The sequence below is a fragment of the Dromiciops gliroides genome, chromosome 5, assembly GCF_019393635.1.
Source record: "Dromiciops gliroides isolate mDroGli1 chromosome 5, mDroGli1.pri, whole genome shotgun sequence".
In the NCBI taxonomy this organism is placed as follows: domain Eukaryota; kingdom Metazoa; phylum Chordata; class Mammalia; order Microbiotheria; family Microbiotheriidae; genus Dromiciops; species Dromiciops gliroides.
In genome coordinates this window covers 21,993,682-22,011,206 of record NC_057865.1, presented here as the reverse complement: position 1 = coordinate 22,011,206, position 17,525 = coordinate 21,993,682, and the positions used below count along the sequence as shown (strand labels likewise).

The window sequence follows — 17,525 nt, the reverse complement described above, 5'->3', positions numbered from 1 at the left end:
AAATGAGACCCCCAGATCTGAAAGGGCCACTTTTCTCAGCTGGCACATCCCACCCATATTTTCCAGAAATAAGAACAAGATGCTGAACAGGAAGTCAAACATACTGAGGTATAAAAGGGTAAGGAAGAGGGAAATGTTCTCTGTTGCAGCATTTTTAAAAGTTTTTAAAAGGCTTACCACAACACTTACAGAGGCAGAAAGAAGCCCACAAACCACAGTCTAGAATCCAGAACACAGACGCTCTAAGTATCTAACCCTACTTTTTTTCGGCTTGTTTTTCTGTATTATTATTATTGTTTTTAAAGTTAGAGAGCCTCATTTGGCCTCCTCTCTAGAAAGCTCTGATCACACGCGACCAATCCAGTGACAGCATGACAACCAATCCAATCGTCGGCTTGTGCATTCAATGTAACCCGTTTTGGGGATGGAGGTAAATACAAAATCTGCACGGGCTGAGAAGAGAGGGGGTGGGGAAAGGAACAAAGGGAAGAGGAAACCCAAAGAACATGAGGTAGATAGAATCCATAACTTCCCAGGCTCGATCCCTGCAGAAAGAGAAGTACATTCATCTGTAAAAAAATAAAGATGAGGTAGGTCTTCAGTAACGTTGTACTGTTGTACTTTTTTGTTCTCATAATAAAGAAAAAAAATTTCCCTGAGAGTTTCTTCTTTGAAATTCAAAATGGAAAAAAACAAAAACCCAACCACCACACCCCCGCCAAAAAACCACGGCCACGGCAAGAACAACCAAGCCAACGCTTCCTATTAAAAGATGAGGATCCGATTGTTTCCGAAATCAACCACAACAATCATGCCATCCGGAGTGACAGCAATGCCCGAGGGCCTGTCCATTTGGCCAAAGCCGCTTCCCTGAGCACCAAATTTGCATATGAAACTGCCATTGGATTCAAAGATCTGCACCCGGTGATTCCTCGAATCAGCGACAATGATGCGTCCTTCTTGGTCCACTGCCACCCCCTGAGGACGCAGGAACTGCCCATTGCCAGTACCCTCTGAGCCCAGGAAGCGGGCAGACTGGCAGTCCGGGTGAATGACCAGCAGGCGGTGGTTGTTGAAGTCCGTCACCACCAGATGGCCTTCGTGGTTGAAGGTCACCCCCCGGGGAGAATCAAAGTGCTTCCATAGGGCCCCCTCAAAGCCATACTTGTTCAGGAAGGCCCCGTCAGGCCCGAAGAGCTGAACCCGGTGGTTCCGCGTATCTGAGACGAGGATCTTGCCTTCTGAATTGACTGCCACATCCCAAGGGTAGTTGAACTGTCCGTTCTTCGTGCCCTTCTCTCCAAACTTGAGGAGGAATTGCCCTTCAAATGTGAATATCTGGATGCGATGATTGTCTTTGTCTGCCACCACAATCCTGCGGGAGGAATCGCAGGCCACTCCAGCGGGGCGGTCGAACTGTCCGGGCCGAGATCCCAGCGTGCCAAACTTGTGATGGAAGGTGCCACAGGGTTTAAACACCTGGATCCGGTTGTTGCTGCGGTCGGCCACGATGATGTAGCCTTCCTTGTCCACGCTGACTCCCCAGGGGCGGCACAGCTTCCCGTCGTTGTCCCCTTCACTGCCAAAGGCCAGGGCGGGCAGCCCGACACCCACGTAACTGCGACCAGACTTGACCAGCACCTTGAAGGGGCTGTTCTCAATGTGTTGGTTGCACATCATGACGGAGACTAGATGCTCGCCCTCCAGCTGTGGCCGGTAGCTGACCAAGTAAGTACCGTTCTGCTGATCGCTGACGTCGGCACCAAACAGATTGCCATCGGGCCCCATGACCACTGCAGACATCAGGTCGCCCCCTGACAGGCGAGGTTCCCCATCGTGATCATAGCCGATCACAGTAAAGGAGGCCACCTTGCCTTGGAGGGCACGTTTGAGGCCTTCCCCAGTGGCCTTGGTCAAGGGGGCAAAAGCCCCACTACTGACAAAGCCCAAGGACTTGATGGCCAGGTACAGGGCCTGGTCTGGGGGGGTGAACATCACTCTGTCGTCTTCCTGGGGCTTTAGGAGGCTCCGGACATTCTTCAGCTCCTGGACCTGCGCCAACATGCGGTCTCGGGCCAACAGGATGTCGATGGCGCGGCCCTCCTCCAGGACCTGCTGCACAGCGCTGATGGTGCTGTCCAGTTTGCTGAGGTTCTGACGAAGCTTTTCCACCTGCAGGTACAGAGACTTCGCCTTGACCTGTCGGATCTTCTCCACCTAAGAGGAGAAAGGGACAGAAAAAAGAAGAGGCCTTGTTGAAAATTACACATGAAAAGTGACAACTGACAGTCAATCACTGGTCCAGTCCCTGTCTCTTTCTTCAAGTCACCATGGGGATTCTTTCAACTAAGCTGTTTTCCCTTCCTGTATTCTTTTTTTTTTTTTTTTTTTTGGTGAGGCAGTTGGGGTTAAGTGACTTGCCCAGGGTCACACAGCTAGTAAGTGTTAAGTGTCCTGACTCCAGGGTCGGTGCTCTATCTACTGCACCACCTTTCTGTATTCTTAATCAAGTACAATGGATAACTCGCCTTTCCCCAGAGCACAGCCAAGATTTCTCCTCTGCCTAGGCTGGTCCAGCCCACCTCTACTTGTTGAGATCTTGGCCTTCCTTCTGGGCTCTGTGGCCAATGTACAGGCCCATCCAAAATGTCTAGCGTGCTGCACAGAACTGCAGAAGAGCATACTGGTCCTTATTGAGATGAACCAACAATAGTGGCCATCATTGCCACACTAGCAAATAGCTCTCAGCAACCAAGCTGGGTGGGCACAGGAGGCACACTAAGGAGACCCAGAGAGACAGAAGGTAAATTGTCAAACTGCCAACAAGCCCTTGGGATACAGAACAGCATTAATAGCTCTGGCATGGAGATCAATCATGGATCTCAGCATCTGAGAAGAAAAGAGAAACAGAGAGGTGTTGAATGGGAAAGAGATAGGAAGGTTCAGATGGCCGGCATTAGGACAAGTAGGGAATTAACTAGGGAATGGGAAAGGCTTCCCAGAAGAAAATCTGTGATGGAAACTCAAGGAATAAGATTAGCACAATCCCATGAATGATAAGATGAGCACCAGTCATGGGAAATCTGAACAGATGAGCAAGTGTGGAGAAGACAAGGAATATGAATGTAAAGTCTGGGGTGGCAAAATGTCTCGGAAGTAGACACCTGGAGAGAGCTGAGAATCTAGGTAAAGAGAAGCACGTGGGAGGAGAGTCATCAGTCTGGAAGCCAAGGAAAAACAAGAAAAACCAGGGGAGAATAAGATTTGTCAGAATCTAGGGAGTCCAACACACTGAGAATATGTAAAATGAGAGCGACCAACAGCAATCGGCGGGTTTGAGTTGGCCAGCTGTCAGCAGTGACACGGGAAAGGAGACGAGGATGCTGACACGAACAACTGTCAGGAAGAAAATTTCTAGGAAATAAAACCCCATCATTTACAATAAGCAGCAGACTGACATTTTTCCTTCTGAAAGGCTACTCTATAATGCTGAGGACTAGAGAAAGAAATTCATCATTTTCTCCCGAGGGATGGAAGACAGCAGCACCTCAAAGCCAGAGCTAGGACAGGGAAGAGAGAGAGGTTTTGCATCACTGAAGGGTGAACACCCCCGTCTGTCCCCAGTACATGACAAAGACCCTTTCATGCAGAAATCCAGAAGAGCAAGTTTGTTGCCTAGTTTGATACACTACAGACAGTCTTCTCAGATTGCACCAAGTAGCTCCTCTCCCGCTTTTAATTAACATTTGGGGATGTTATAGAAGATCTGAACAATGGGAGCATTTGAATGTCTAAAGTGTCTGTCGAGTCAGGGACTCACAGTTTGTCTCCCAAGAATAACTCTTTAATAAATGCCCATCCATTTCTGTGTCTGGCTAACTTCTCATGGGAAGGATATTTCATAAAAATAGGCCTGTGTCACACTCTCTACCTACCACCGCACCAAAGAGCACAGGTATTCTTGGGAAGGTGAACTCTGGCGATACCCAATGGCAGGCCTGGTCCACGGTGATGAATATGACATTCTAGCCTCAATAATCCTTCTGGATGTGTTCCACGCCTAAGCATGATCAGTCTCTAAATTGAGGAATGAGGCCAGGCGCAAATGAAAGCTGTGATGGGGGCGCGAGGGAGTGGTGGGAGTAACTTTCTCTATCTGGTTCCTAAACAGCCCTCTCAGCTCGGCATCTTATTGTCTCCGATTGGAGGAAAGGTCTTAAGAACAAAGAGGAAACTGGTCTTTAGGATGGGTCAGGAAATGGAGCCATCCAGGCATTCCCCCAAAGGCCTCTTTCCTATCAGCGTGCTGACCTTCCAAAGCCATCTCCCTTGTCCTCTCTGTCCTGCCTTCTCCACACGTAACTCATTCATGGGTGTCTAACAGCTCTGAAAAGCGCCCTTGTTGCTGGCCTGAGAGAGAAGGGTACACAATGCCCCAGTGTGTCCGGCAACACCAGGGGCCTGGCCCTTTCTCCCCCAAAACACTGCCATGAAATACGCCAATGTTCCCAATTTAGAACACAGCCCGCAGAAACCTAAAATGAGCACTAGGGCAAAGTCTGGTCTTGGTGCACAGCGGGGTTTGTCCAGCAGTGGCTGGACAAAGAGCAGCTGCCCAGCAGAGCGACTGTCTCACCTTCCACAGCAGTTCACACTCCCTCTCCTCCAGGGCCTTCTTGTGCCTCGACGTGACCGCCTTGACTTCAGACTGGACCACCTTCGCTTTCATTTCAACTTGCTCCGCCACAGCCTGCGCCTGTTCAATGCTCAGCTGGAAAAAACAAAGCAAACCAGAAAAAACCACCACGTGGGATGTCTGTGTGAAGCAGCTATGACGACCCCAAAGGGGAGCCTCCCACATGAAGCCTCTGCTTCTGAGAAGAGGGTTGGCAAGGCGAGAGACTGGCATCTGTCTGACATGTAACCAGAGGAATGTTTGGCAGCCCCTGAATCCTCTATAGGAGAAGTTACACCTAAACGGTGTATGTCAGGACTATTAAGAGATACTCTGACATGGGAAAACCAGTGTAACCAAGTTACAGGCGAAAACTTGAAATGAAGTATCAAATGTAGCCCATATCGTCAAGTAGCTGTGACCAGGGAGCAGGGGCAGCGGCTCATGTGCCAGCCTTCAGCCAACCCTTCAATTCTACTGCTTGCCTGAAGAAAAGCCACTTCCCGGAGGATACATCTGCCTTCCCATGAGGATATCCAACCCCCATGGCCCCCCACACAACAAATACTTCCCCAGCCGCCCTAGCCCAAAACTGCTGCCTGGAGGTCTTGGTTTGCTACGGAGGCTGGATCAAACACAAATCAGGCACAAACCTCCTAAAAGTCTTCTTGAAGGGAAAAATGGAAACCTCTATCAATCAAGTATCCAAAGGGAATCTTGTCCTGCTTAGGCAAGAAATCAGATTTCCTGAGATTTCCTGAGCCTTCAAAAATCCGGCAGAAATGATCCGTGAGGAATTCATGAAAACTGAAAAGCTGGTGGTTTGAAGCATTTGTTGTAACAATCACTTATCCTATCCTTGTAAGTCACCAATACACACAGAAGGAAGGCGGAGTTTCCACACAGGGTTACCCCTCCCTCTCTAACCCTTCCCCCTCCACTCTGCCCCTAATCCCACAGATTCCAATGAAAATATAAAAAGCAACAGAATAAGGCAGGAAGCTCAGAGTACTTGAGCTTCATGGCCTAACGATGTGACCCTGAGCATCATCTCTCAGGTCTCAGTATCCTCATCTGTAAAATGGGGGTTTGGACTAATGCTCTCCAAAGACCTTTGTAGCTCAAATGGTGTAAGAACCTCTACTTGCAGCAGGGATTCCAAACTCAGGGCCCAGACTCTTTGGAATAGCATCCTCCCAATATTTAAGAGACAGCCCGATAGACTGTGATGGGCATAATGGTGTGAAGGGAGTGGCAGAGGATCCCAGCAGCACCAAGGCAATCATACAGCTTCTTGGCGGGCACTCTTAAATGTGTCATGATCCAAGTGCCCATTTGACATCACAGATTTTTTAAAAATCAGGACGGAGACCTGTGCAGAAGGGGCCCTGCACCATGTCCCATCAGTACCTTCTAATGAGAAAACAGAGGTGTTTCCAACACTGGAGAGTGACTGAAAAGGAAAGCAAATGTGAATGGGCAGCCAAGGATCCTGATGGGGACTAGGAGGCAGTGCCATGCTCCTTTGCACACTGTAATTAACTGAATCAACTGTAAAGAGTTTCTAAACAAAAATAGTTGTTGGGAAAGATATTTAATGCTAAATTTCTAATTTAAAAAGCTACCCTAAGGAAGGCAAGAACCTTCTAACTGGCCTCCCTGCTCCGAACGTCTCCTCCACGCCAATCCTGCCATCCTACTTAATAAACTCTGTTACTCCAGTTACCTCCAAGATCCAATGTGGAATTCTCTGTCTGGCATTTAAATGGTTCCCAAGCTGGACCCTTCCTATCCTTCCATTCTCCTTACACCTCACTCCCGCCCCCCCCACCCTTGCATTCTAAGGTCCAGCTGTACTGGTCTTCTGAGGGATGTTGTTCACAAGTGGCATGCCCATCGCCCACCTCTAGGCCTAGTCACTGGTTCTGCTCTAGGCCTGGAATATTTTCCTTCATCTCCTTCTGAAAGTGACCTTTCATGTCCACTTGCTAATAAGCCTCCCCTCACCCCCCATAAGGTTGCCTTAGACTAGGTGGGTACCTTGTGTGTACTCAATTATGTCCAAGTTGTCCCCTCTGTTTTTGCTTTTTCTTTGACTCTGCAGCCTGGTACACAGTAAGCACTTAATAAATGTGTGTTATTTATTGGCTGATCTTAAAGACACATATATGTATAAAGTGCCCTCTGGCAAACAGAATTTCTTGATTCCAACTTCCAGGTCCTGAACATTCATTTCTTTTTTTTTTTTTTTTTTGCGGGGCAGTGGGGGTTAAGTGACTTGCCCAGGGTCACACAGCTAGTAAGTGTCAAGTGTCTGAGGCCAGATTTGAACTCAGGTACTCCTGAATCCAGGGCCGATGCTTTATCCACTTCGACACCTAGCTGCCCCCTGAACATTCATTTCTTAACTGACACCGTCAATTCTGAGAAAAGGACACAAGGTTGCAATGGGCACCCAGTCCCTCCTCTCCCCGACCTGGCCCAGACCAGGGGAAGATAATGCGAAACGATAACAACTCACATGCCTCAGAGAGAAGGCAAAGGGACGGCGAGTGGACATGTCAAGCATTGCCCTGATACCCACCAGAGAGTAAACGAGCCAGGAGAAGCATAGCGAATGGGCCAGGTCTGAGAGGGGGCACAGGCAAGGTCAGAATATGCAATGCTGGGGAAATCCCAAATCAGAAAGATTCCAGAAGGGGCAAGTGATGCTGGTATTTATCATCCTGTGGGCACGGGTGGGGGTGGGGGTGATCTGGGTTCTTTATGATTCAAGATGTTGGCTTTTCACTTATCTTTAGTTGGTATCTTTGTAATTCTGTCAAAAGGCCAGAACTACCTGGATGTAAGTGATAGAGTTAGTCTGCAACTGGAATTCAGAGTATAACAGTCAAGCTAAATCCGTGACAGCTTCTATCTTATTTTCATTTCTTCTGTATTAGGAAAAAGTGGTTTTCATTCCTGGCTCAAATTTCCCAATTTACCTAATTACCCACCAGGGGCCTTGGCTTGACTAAATATTTATAGTCAGAAGGAAACTGGTTATTTTATACACATTCTACTGAGTTGGTCCCACAATCAAGTGATGGTTGCCTCATATGTTAGCATCACTGGGCAGGTTCATTGAATAAGCAAACTCCATCAATCAGTTGGCACAGGTTTCATCAATAAGCACAACTTCTCGATCACATAATCGGTTTCCACCCATCTTTGTCGGTTCTTTGCATTAAATGAATGCCTCGGTGTCCTCATCAGCAAAACAGGCTAATAAATACCAGCATCTCCCTCCCAGGGCCGCTGGTGAGGCTAAAACGAGATCCCATTTGTAGAGCCCTCTATAAACACCAGCTAGTGTGATCATTGGCTCTTTTACGCAGTAGTTGCAGCTTCTAAAACCAGCAAAAGAGTAAATCCCAGAGTCCAGCATCATCAAATATCTACAAGGGTCCATGTACAGATAGCGAGCCTTCCTAGGGCACAACTTATCACTGCCTCACACACTGTCGTTATCAGCATCAGCAGCTGGGGGCCCCCAGGAGACCCTGACTGGGGGAGCCCATAGGCCCGAGAGCTTAGATTCTGAACAGCTTTGATGAACCTGCAGTGAGTGTCATGGAGGTAGCCACGGTGGGCCGTTGGGCAAAGCAACTGCTCATAAACCCGCTGAGAAATGCCAAGACAAGGAAGCTACACAGGACAAACCAAACATAGAGTAAAGTGGGGGGATGGAAAGAGAGTCTGTCCCATCAAGCCCCCTACGTTTTATAGGTGAAGAAACTCAAGCTAAGCTGGAGATACAAAGAGAGGCAGGAACAGAGCCCTGCGTGGGGACTGGCTGCAGCTTTACAAACATTATCTCATTTGATCCCCATACCAACCCTGGGAGGTAGGTGCCCTCATTTTACAGATGAGGAAACTGAGGCAAGCAGGGGTTACGTAACTTGCCCAGGGTCATACAGCTAGAAGTGTGCGAGCAGCTGGCTCTGACCTCAGGTTTTCCTGACTCCAGCTGGTACCCCCTCCATACAGTATCCCACACAACCAAAACTGGGCATCCCCTCCTCTAGCAGACCCTGGGAGAGGCATAGAACAGCAAAGAAGTCTCTTAGGCTGTTTTGGGTTGATGTCTATGTCCCCAGCCCTGGCACACTGCCTAGCACACAGCAGGCACCTAATAAGTGCTCACTGCCTATTGCACACAGTAGGAGAATAACGCTGAATTCAAAGGCCAGGGAAGGAGATATGGGAGGGTGGAGGGGCCTGCTTTGCTCAAAGGCCTCCCCACAGGGGTTACTTTTAATTTCGTTATTTCATGGGGCTAAAAAGGTCCCCCTTGGATGGGGGGGGGAAGGTGTGTGTGCATAGGACAGTCCAGAGGGACCAAGCCCTTCCCAGTCACACTGCAAACCCCCAGCCAATGTGACTGGTTCCTGGAGTTCCTAGTGGGTCAGAGAGGATTTTCATCAGCTTCCGCTGCCCACCCCCAATTACTTCTAAGACGGTAAAGAGGATGGGTTGTGGGGTCAGCCTGATCCCACTGGGGCCTGATTCTCCTAAACCCAACCTAGACCCCAGCCTAGACGAAAGCCCCTACCTACTACCCTCTTGGGGTCAGGGAAAGGGTCAGGAGCATCACTTCACTAGGATGTTGGGTCAGGTGTCCCAACAGACCCCCAAGTGTACCCTGAAGGGCGGGAGAAGTTTGGGGGCTACGACAAACAGGACCCTGGGGTGACCTGCCTTGAAAACTAGCCAAGTGCTTTACAAAGAGGATCTCACCTGATCCTCATAACAAGGTGGGTAAAGTAGTCACCATCCTCACACCCAGAGACCGACACACAGCTACCAAGAGTCAGAAGCAGCACCTGAACCCGGGTCTTTCTGATTCCACAGCTGGTGCTCTATCACACCACTGTCTCTCAGAGGGGCTTCGAAGACCTGTAACGATCACCTTCCAAGGGCAAGATTTATCATCCTGAAATCTCCAAGGAATCTCCCTTCTTTTTTTAAAAAGTATCAGTTCCACTAAGACTTCTGCTAAAACTTTACCCAGGGAATAGCTGCTTCTGCCCATTGCTCAGAAGGCAATTCTGGAGAGTGGGAAGTGACCCCAGTAAAAGCCATTCTGGGGGCCAGGCTCTGCAGGTACATGGACACTGCCCAGAGCTCAGTTCCGTCAGTGGGAAACGAAATCGAAGTCTCTATCAAGGGACCCTAACCCTTTATTGGGGCGGGGTGGGGGGGGCAGCTTTTTCTTGTTCCATGAGCTGGGTTCAAGCTGGGAGACCCTGGGCAAGTTACTGAGCCTCAGATCTCACCTACAAGGCCGGTATCTGCGTAAAGACTAAGCAGAGGAAGGCCAGTGTCTCCAGAAGGCTCCTTCTAGTTTCAGGGCAAATTAAAGGATGACCAGAGGAAACAAAGGTGGTTAGAAAAAATATCCCAAGCCAAGGCAAGGCTTGCAGGGTGCAGAGGATGGCTCTGATTTCATGGGAATGTGATGGTGCTGCTGGGGGGGGGGGGGGGGGAGAGGGAATGTTCCTAAGGCCCCTTCCCAGGGGGCCACACTCCCAGCTCCTCCCCAGGCCTCTCATCCAGGCCGTCAACATGTTTCTGCATACCCCCATGGCGTCCAGCAGAGGAGCCAAGAACTCAGATCCACGTTGGGGAACTTGGCACTGCAAGCCCCACCCCTGCCCACCCCAGCTTGTGGGCCCTGGCCACAGAGGAGGGAAAAGGATCAGCCCATTTCATTTGGGGAAAACTGCAGTAATGGCTTTGCTCAAGTCTTTCCAGTTAGAAGCCAGCCCACATCTGCCGTGGAGAATGAACTGAGCATCCACTGCCCATCCTGCTTAATTGGAAACAAGGGACTTCAATGGGTGGGACAGGACTCAGCCATCTGTCTGTAAGTAACCCTGACAACTTGTATGGAAGGTGAGATCTCAACCCCCCAGATTTCCTCTGCCCCCTATGTCACACCTCGCCCTCCAACCGGGAGGGCAGGAAGAGAGCCCAGAGAACAATACAGGGGAGGGAGGCCGGCATTGAGAGGCTGCCACCAAGCTCAGGGAAGGCCCAAGTCCCCAAAGCCCAGACATTTCCCGTCCTGCTTGGCACACAGTAGGTGCTTGATAACAAACGCTGTTGACTAAAGAGGGGTGAGCCCCCAAAGAGGAAAGTGACACCCGCCATCAGCGGAAGCCACCCTTGGGGGGTGGGTCTGCTGGGCCCAAAGAAAAGGCAGTAAGAAAATGAAAGAAACACTAGAGAAAAGTTAAGATGTCTTAGGAATCATTTGTTGGGAGAGCAAGACTCCAGCCCCCTTAAGTTGGCATCTTATCTCTAACTTTTTTTTTCCTGGTGAGGCAACTGGGGTTAAGTGACTTGCGTAGGGTCACACAGCTAGTAATTGTTAAGTGTCCGAGGTCGAATTTGAACTCAGGTCCTCCTGAATCCAGGCCCAGTGCTCTATCCACTGTGCCACCTAGCTGCCCCTTATCTCTAACTTTTAAAAGCAAATGTCTTGGCCCAGAGCTAGCAGCCAGATAGAGGTGGAGAGAGCTGGCTTGGGGGAAGGAACTGGGTTCAAGTTTAACCTTGAAGATTTACCAGCTGTGTGACCCTAGGCAAGTCACATACCTTTTGTGCCCCTAGCAACTCCTTTATCATGGAGTACCTAGCTACGTGCCAGGCACAGCCAACAAAATCACAGATCCAGAACATCACCTGAAGCCCATCACAGCCGAAGCTGAGCTCTCGACTCCTTCTGGCCTCAAGCCTGAATAGCCTGGCTGGATTCCTCTAAGACAGGAGCAGCAATCATGAAAGTTCAGGGACTCTCCTCCGTAAGGGCTGGATCGCCGGAGGGGGGGATGGGATTTGGAGCTTGGGTCACCTGGCAGGAGCCCAAGAGCAAACATCATTGCTGACTTACCTGGATGGCCTGACGCCCTTGCTGAGCATCCGCCAGCAGCTGAATGGTAAGGGTTCGAGAGTCTTGCAGGGCGTCCTGGAGGTAGATAAAGCTATGGCCGACGTGCCTCCCCATCGTGCACTCTCGGCAGATGGGAACGGAACAGGTATCACAGTAGAAATGAAGCACCTATGAGACAAGATGGGGGAGAGGCTGTGAGAGAGGCGTCCATGGGGCAGCCCAAACAGAACCTCCAAGAACCGGCCTAGCTTTGGCAATGGCTCAGGGATGTTCTCAGTCATCCCTCCTTGATGCCCTGGATATAAAGGGTTTTGATTCCAAAATGAAGAATGTGTGACCTTGGGAGAGTCACTAACTTCTCAGCTTCAGTTTCACTCTCTGTAAAATGGGGGAGAATAACGCAAGCTTCCCAACACCTCCCATTTCATGAGGCTTCCTGCTCTACAAACGGCACTCAGCTGGGGTGGGAGGGGAGGGCGGTGCGCCGGGGGCTCCCAGAAATACTATGGCTCCTGCCACACCAGAGACTATCCATGAGTCAGACAAGAGCCTTCACTTTAGCACCAGATGTTGGCGGCTTCAGTCAAGGACAGGCTGTGTTGCCGGCCAGGAGGCTGGGGTAAAAGCCGCCATCAATCACCCTTCACACTGCTTACCATTGCCATCTGGTATGGGGAGAGCAAAGTCCAAGACTGAGGGAGGCCTGGGAGCGGCACGAGGCAGCCCAGAGGGCAGCCAGCCAAGGGAGCAAGCCCGCGGGAGCCTCATCTGGAGCTTCGCCAATGCCCAGCTCGACTCTAAACAGAATACTTATAGGTGACTTATCTGAATTCCACACCCACCCCCCCAAAAGGGGATCCAACTAACTGGCCAGAGATTAGAGACGACTGTGCTAACAAGGAGGCCCCCTTTGGGTAAAGTCTAACACCCAATACCCAATTCTGTTGTCTATTAAGTGGGGTTAGGGCTCCCTCGGACTCACGGACATCCAGTGCATGAACAGGCCACCCCCATCCAATGGCCTGGGGCCTTCAACCACTGAAATAGACAGAAATCAACCCTCTCCCAGGTCAGGCTGCTGTCCTAAGTGCCTGGGACAGAACGTGAATTCAGAGAAGGGAAGCTGAGAAAATGCAGCCACCATCGGGATGGGCCCCCTCCTTCATCAGGTGCCTCTGAGGGGCTCCCCAAGAATGAACGCCCATCCTCAACGCCTTTATTGGTTACAAAAACTGCCCATTTTATCCAGCTAAGCAGGAGGCTGCAGAACATTAAACCTACAACTGCAATACCAACTAGTCCCAAGGCTATTTCTAACTCAATTCCATCAAATATAAAACGAAGAGAAAACAAAATTGTTGTTCAGTCATTTCAGACAAGTCCCACTCATTGTGACCCCATTTAAGGTTTTCTTGGCAAAGATCCTGGAGTGGTTTGCTATGTCCTTCTCCAGCTCATTTGACAGATGAGGAAACTGAGGCAGGCAGGACTGATTTGCCCAGGGTCACACAGCTAGTGAGTATCTGAGGCCAGATTTGAATTCAGATCTTCCTGACTCCAGCGCTCTATCCACTGAGCCACCCAATAAATAATCCTAGAAGCTAGCATTGGTATATTCTCCTAGTTCCAATGCTTTACATGAAGTTCTGCAAAGACTCTGAGAGGACACCCCTCCCTGGGCTTTATGTCAACCTTCTGAGCTCATCAGTGAAGTGGGGATAATAATCATGTCTACCTCACAAGATTGGTGTGAAAACCAAACAGTATGTGCAAGGAAGTACTCTGAAAACATACAATCATACAATTATGCCTATCCACCATACACCTATAGAAATGGAGAAATCGACGGGTACATGACTTATCCAAGGTCACATGACTAGCAGACTCAGGTCACTGGGCTCCAAACCCTGGGGTCTTTCCAGGGCAGCACAAGGTGGTTCAGGTGGTACCTGCCTGGCCTGACGGACACAAGAGGAATTCTTCCCTTTTAGAACTGTTCCCTGCTCTTAAGGGGATGCTGCCACCAGGTGGTGGGGCCCTCATTCCATGACTGTTCTTCCAAGTCCCCAGAGGTAGAGGGAGAAGGCACCTCAGGGAGTCTCCAGCCCAGGGCTGCTGAACCTTCTGGGGGTCACGGATTCCTCCGGCCCCTTCTCAGAAGAATAGTTTTAAAGACATCAAATCACAGCGTCACAAAGCAAACCAATTCTATGGAAAGGCAGCTGTTAAAATAGAGAAAAATGGGCAGCTAAGGGGGCGCAGTGGATAAAGCACCAGCCCTGCATTCAGGAGGACCTGAGTTCAAATCTGGCCTCAGACATTTGACACTTACTAGCTGTGTGACCCTGGGCAAGTCATTTAACCCTCATTGTCCCACCAAAAAAAAAAAGAGAGAGAGAGAGAAACCCAAATTCACAGATTCCAGCCTGGGGACCCCTGCTCTGGCCCCACCTCCTTGCTTTACACATGAATTGGGACCCACAGAGACCCATGTCCCAAAAGCAGTGAAAAGATCATTTTACAGATGGCATCTTTCAAATCAAAGCACCAAGCCCCTGGGTCATGTGGGACCTGGAACAGTGAGCCCCTCACCTTAACCGTAATGCATCAGAGCCCCCTCACTCCCCGTGACACTGAAAGGAAGGAGCAAGCGCCCCTTGGAGGATGCCGTACTCTGCCCTGCTAGGGCAGAAAATACTCATTCTGGAGAGCAATTTGGAATTATGCCCAAAGGGCTATAAAGCTGTGCATACCCTTTGATCAAGCTTAATCTTCAATAAGAAAGCAATCACAGGGAAGCATGATGGCACAGATCTGAGTTCAAATCTGGCCTCAGACACCTGATACCTACTAGCTAGGTGACCCTGGTAAGTCACTTAACCCCGACTGCTTCACCAGGGGGAAAAAAAAATCTTTTCTTATCCCCTCTTCCTGAACCACAGAATCACCTCCTTGAAGCTGCTGGCTTAGGGGCAACGTGGGATATGAATACACTGCTCTCACCCATTGGGACCTGGCACATCTCACCAAGTCCCTCTATCAGACAGAGACCAAAGAAAACCAGTGTCTATGACAATCAAATAACTAGCATTTACATTAATTCATAAATAGCATCTAGTCTCATCCTCAAGGCAACCATGGGAAGCAGGCCTTATTATCCCCAGTTTACAGATATGAAAACCGAGGCAGAGAGGAGAGGGGTCCTCAGGTCTTCCCGATTCCAGGTCCAGTGCTCTATCCACTGTGGTTCCTCTTTTTACAGAGAAGAAAACTGACCCCCCCCCCTCCCAAGGAAGTACCTGGCCCAGGGTCACTCAGTAGGTAATGGACAGAGCATGGATTGGAGGGGGCCTCTCTGATTCCAATGCCCCTGCCCTTCCCCCAAATACCACACTTGCCCATTGGAGGAGAGGGACCATGGGAAACAGAATTTCTTTCCCTTGTAGAGAAGCCCTTGTGATGAGCACTGAAAGTCCTTCCCCATGCGGCTCCAAAGTCTCCATCACACTCTCCCTTGTCCCCCAATCTCCCCCCCCCCCCCCGCCATTTTTTCAAAGCTGACCACAAACAATCTCCCCCAAGGTAAACATGTGTGCCTCTCGCATTTTAAGAAAGGCAAACAAACCCAACTTCCTCAAGAGGAGCAGGCTCGGAGGAGGCAGGGGCCCTATTTCAAGCCCGTGCCCATTTCACAGCTCCAGCAACAAGAACTCGGATGGACAAGCCGTAAAGTCGACGACTTCAGGAAAGGCTCTCCAGCCCACTGTAAAAACATCTGACAACAGCAGGAATTCCTGGGTATCTTTCAGCTCCCCCCTTTTTTTAGGGGGAAGGGTCCTGGCTACTTTCAAAGGGAGGTAGGGGCCGGGCAGATGTTTGGAACCTTCCCTGGGGATCCAGCAACAATCAGCCGGTAGCTGATGAATGGATGCTGGGGTTAAACTCTGACCTGAGTGAATGACGATTCCCGCATGGTCAATGGCCACCACTCCTGGCCTCCCTGCCTTGCTTATCCTCCCACCCACCTTTCTCCCGCTCCCCAAATTTCCCCAAACAGAGCCACAGACAAAGACTATGGAATGCAGAGGGCATCTCTAAGGTCTCTTTGTATGGGGAGGGGGGCACTTTTTGTATGGGGAGGTCGTTCTGAAGGGATGTAAATAAATGAACAGAAATAAGGGCTCCAGCCACCAAGGGGGGTCAAAACTTAGGGACGGTTCGCAAAGCAGAATTACAAACCATTAGCCATGAGAGAGATTGTTCCAAATCACTAATAAGAAAAACGCAAACTCAAACAACTTGTCCTTCGCCTCATACATCACAATGTGACAAAGAGGATAAAAGACGGAAGTAGTCGATGTTGGAGGGCTGATGGGAAAACAAGCACACTAATACCCTATTGGTGGAGCTGGGAATCAAGTCTAATCAAGTGCCTGGAAAACCATTTCAATTCTGTTAGAAAATTGATGAAATTCTTGATGCCTTTGATCCAGAAATCCTAGGCATATAACCTAGGATAGCCAGGAAGGTCCCATGTAGGCTCAAATATTTATAGGAGAACTATCTGTGGTGACAGAAACCTAGAACCCATCAGTTTGGGGAATGACCAACCAAGCTACAGTATGGAAACATAAGGCAATATTACTGCTCAGTAACATGATGACTCAGGAATTCTGAGAAATTCAGGAAGACGCATGTAACATGATGGGAACAAAGAAAGCAGGGCTGGGGGCTGTGGTGATTCCCAGACTATTAATCTAACTGCAATGATCCAACTCATCTCAGAGAAACTGATGACACAAGATGTGTCCCTCAGCTCAGCAGAGGTGAGCACAGGGGCCGGGCAGAGTGAGGGTTTCTGTTACCAAAAGAGAGGGGCTTCTGGGGAAACAACTGTGATCCAAAAAAGCACCAATAAAAAAACTGGTTTTAAAACCTTCAAAGAACAGGCTCTGCCCTAGACATTGCCAAGCACAGTTCCCAGCCTGGCTTCCCTTCCCTTCCCTCTCCAGGGGAAATGTGACCCCAAACCAGCTCCACTGTCCCGGATGCACTGAGCTCACTCATAAATCCTAGCAAGAAGGCTCATTCAGAAAACGGATGCACCGTGTCCTCCATCGCCACATGGGTCTCATGTTATGAAAATGTCTTATCAAGTGGCAGTAAATCAGTGCTTGTGTCTGTTATTAACTTCAGTTCTCAAATTGATGGCTGCCTTAACTGGTCTCATCAGAGGTAGAGACCACTGAAGAGTATTTGTAAAGACAAAATTAATCTCAAAAAAAACACCCTGTAAATAGACATGATATCTTTTTGCCAGGACACACACACACACACACTCTCTCTCACACACACTCTCACACACTCTCTCACATACTCTCTCACATACTCTCTCACACTCTCTCTCACACTCTCTCTCACACTCTCTCTCACACTCTCTCTCACACTCTCTCTCACACTCACTCTCTCTCTCTCTCTCTCTCTCTCTCTCTCTCTCTCTCTCTCTCTCTCCCCCCCTCTCTCCCCCTGAGGAGGAGATATAAAATAAATGTCTGTGGAGAAAATGACCTATAGGTACAAAACTATTGGGGGGGACTACCACTAAAAAGTGGAAATGGAGGTCATGCCCATCAATTGGGAATGACTGAATAAATTGTGGTATATGAGTTGTTGGAATACTATTGTGCTATAAGAAATGATGAGCAGGATAATTTCAGAAAAACCTGGAAAGACTCAAATGAACTGATACAAGGTGAAATGAGCAGAACCAGAACACTCTACACAGTAATAGCAACACTATATGATGATCAAGTGTGAATGAAGACTTTAGCTATTCTCAGCAATACAATGATCCAAAATAATCCCAAAGGACTCATGATGAAAAGAACTGATGGAGTTTGAATTACAAATCTC

The 17,525-nt window shown here is 49.3% G+C and overlaps 1 protein-coding gene across 1 annotated transcript in view; it reads right to left on the bottom strand.

Annotated features, from left to right (window-relative positions):
- Positions 1 to 719: 719 nt before the first annotated feature.
- Positions 720 to 17,525, bottom strand: part of TRIM71 (tripartite motif containing 71) — a 79,642-nt gene continuing 62,836 nt past the window's right edge. Inside the window, 3 exon segments of the mRNA XM_043968288.1 lie at positions 720 to 2,217; positions 4,637 to 4,771; positions 11,613 to 11,780. Coding sequence (XP_043824223.1) covers positions 766 to 2,217; positions 4,637 to 4,771; positions 11,613 to 11,780 — 1,755 coding nt within the window. The 3' untranslated portion in view covers positions 720 to 765.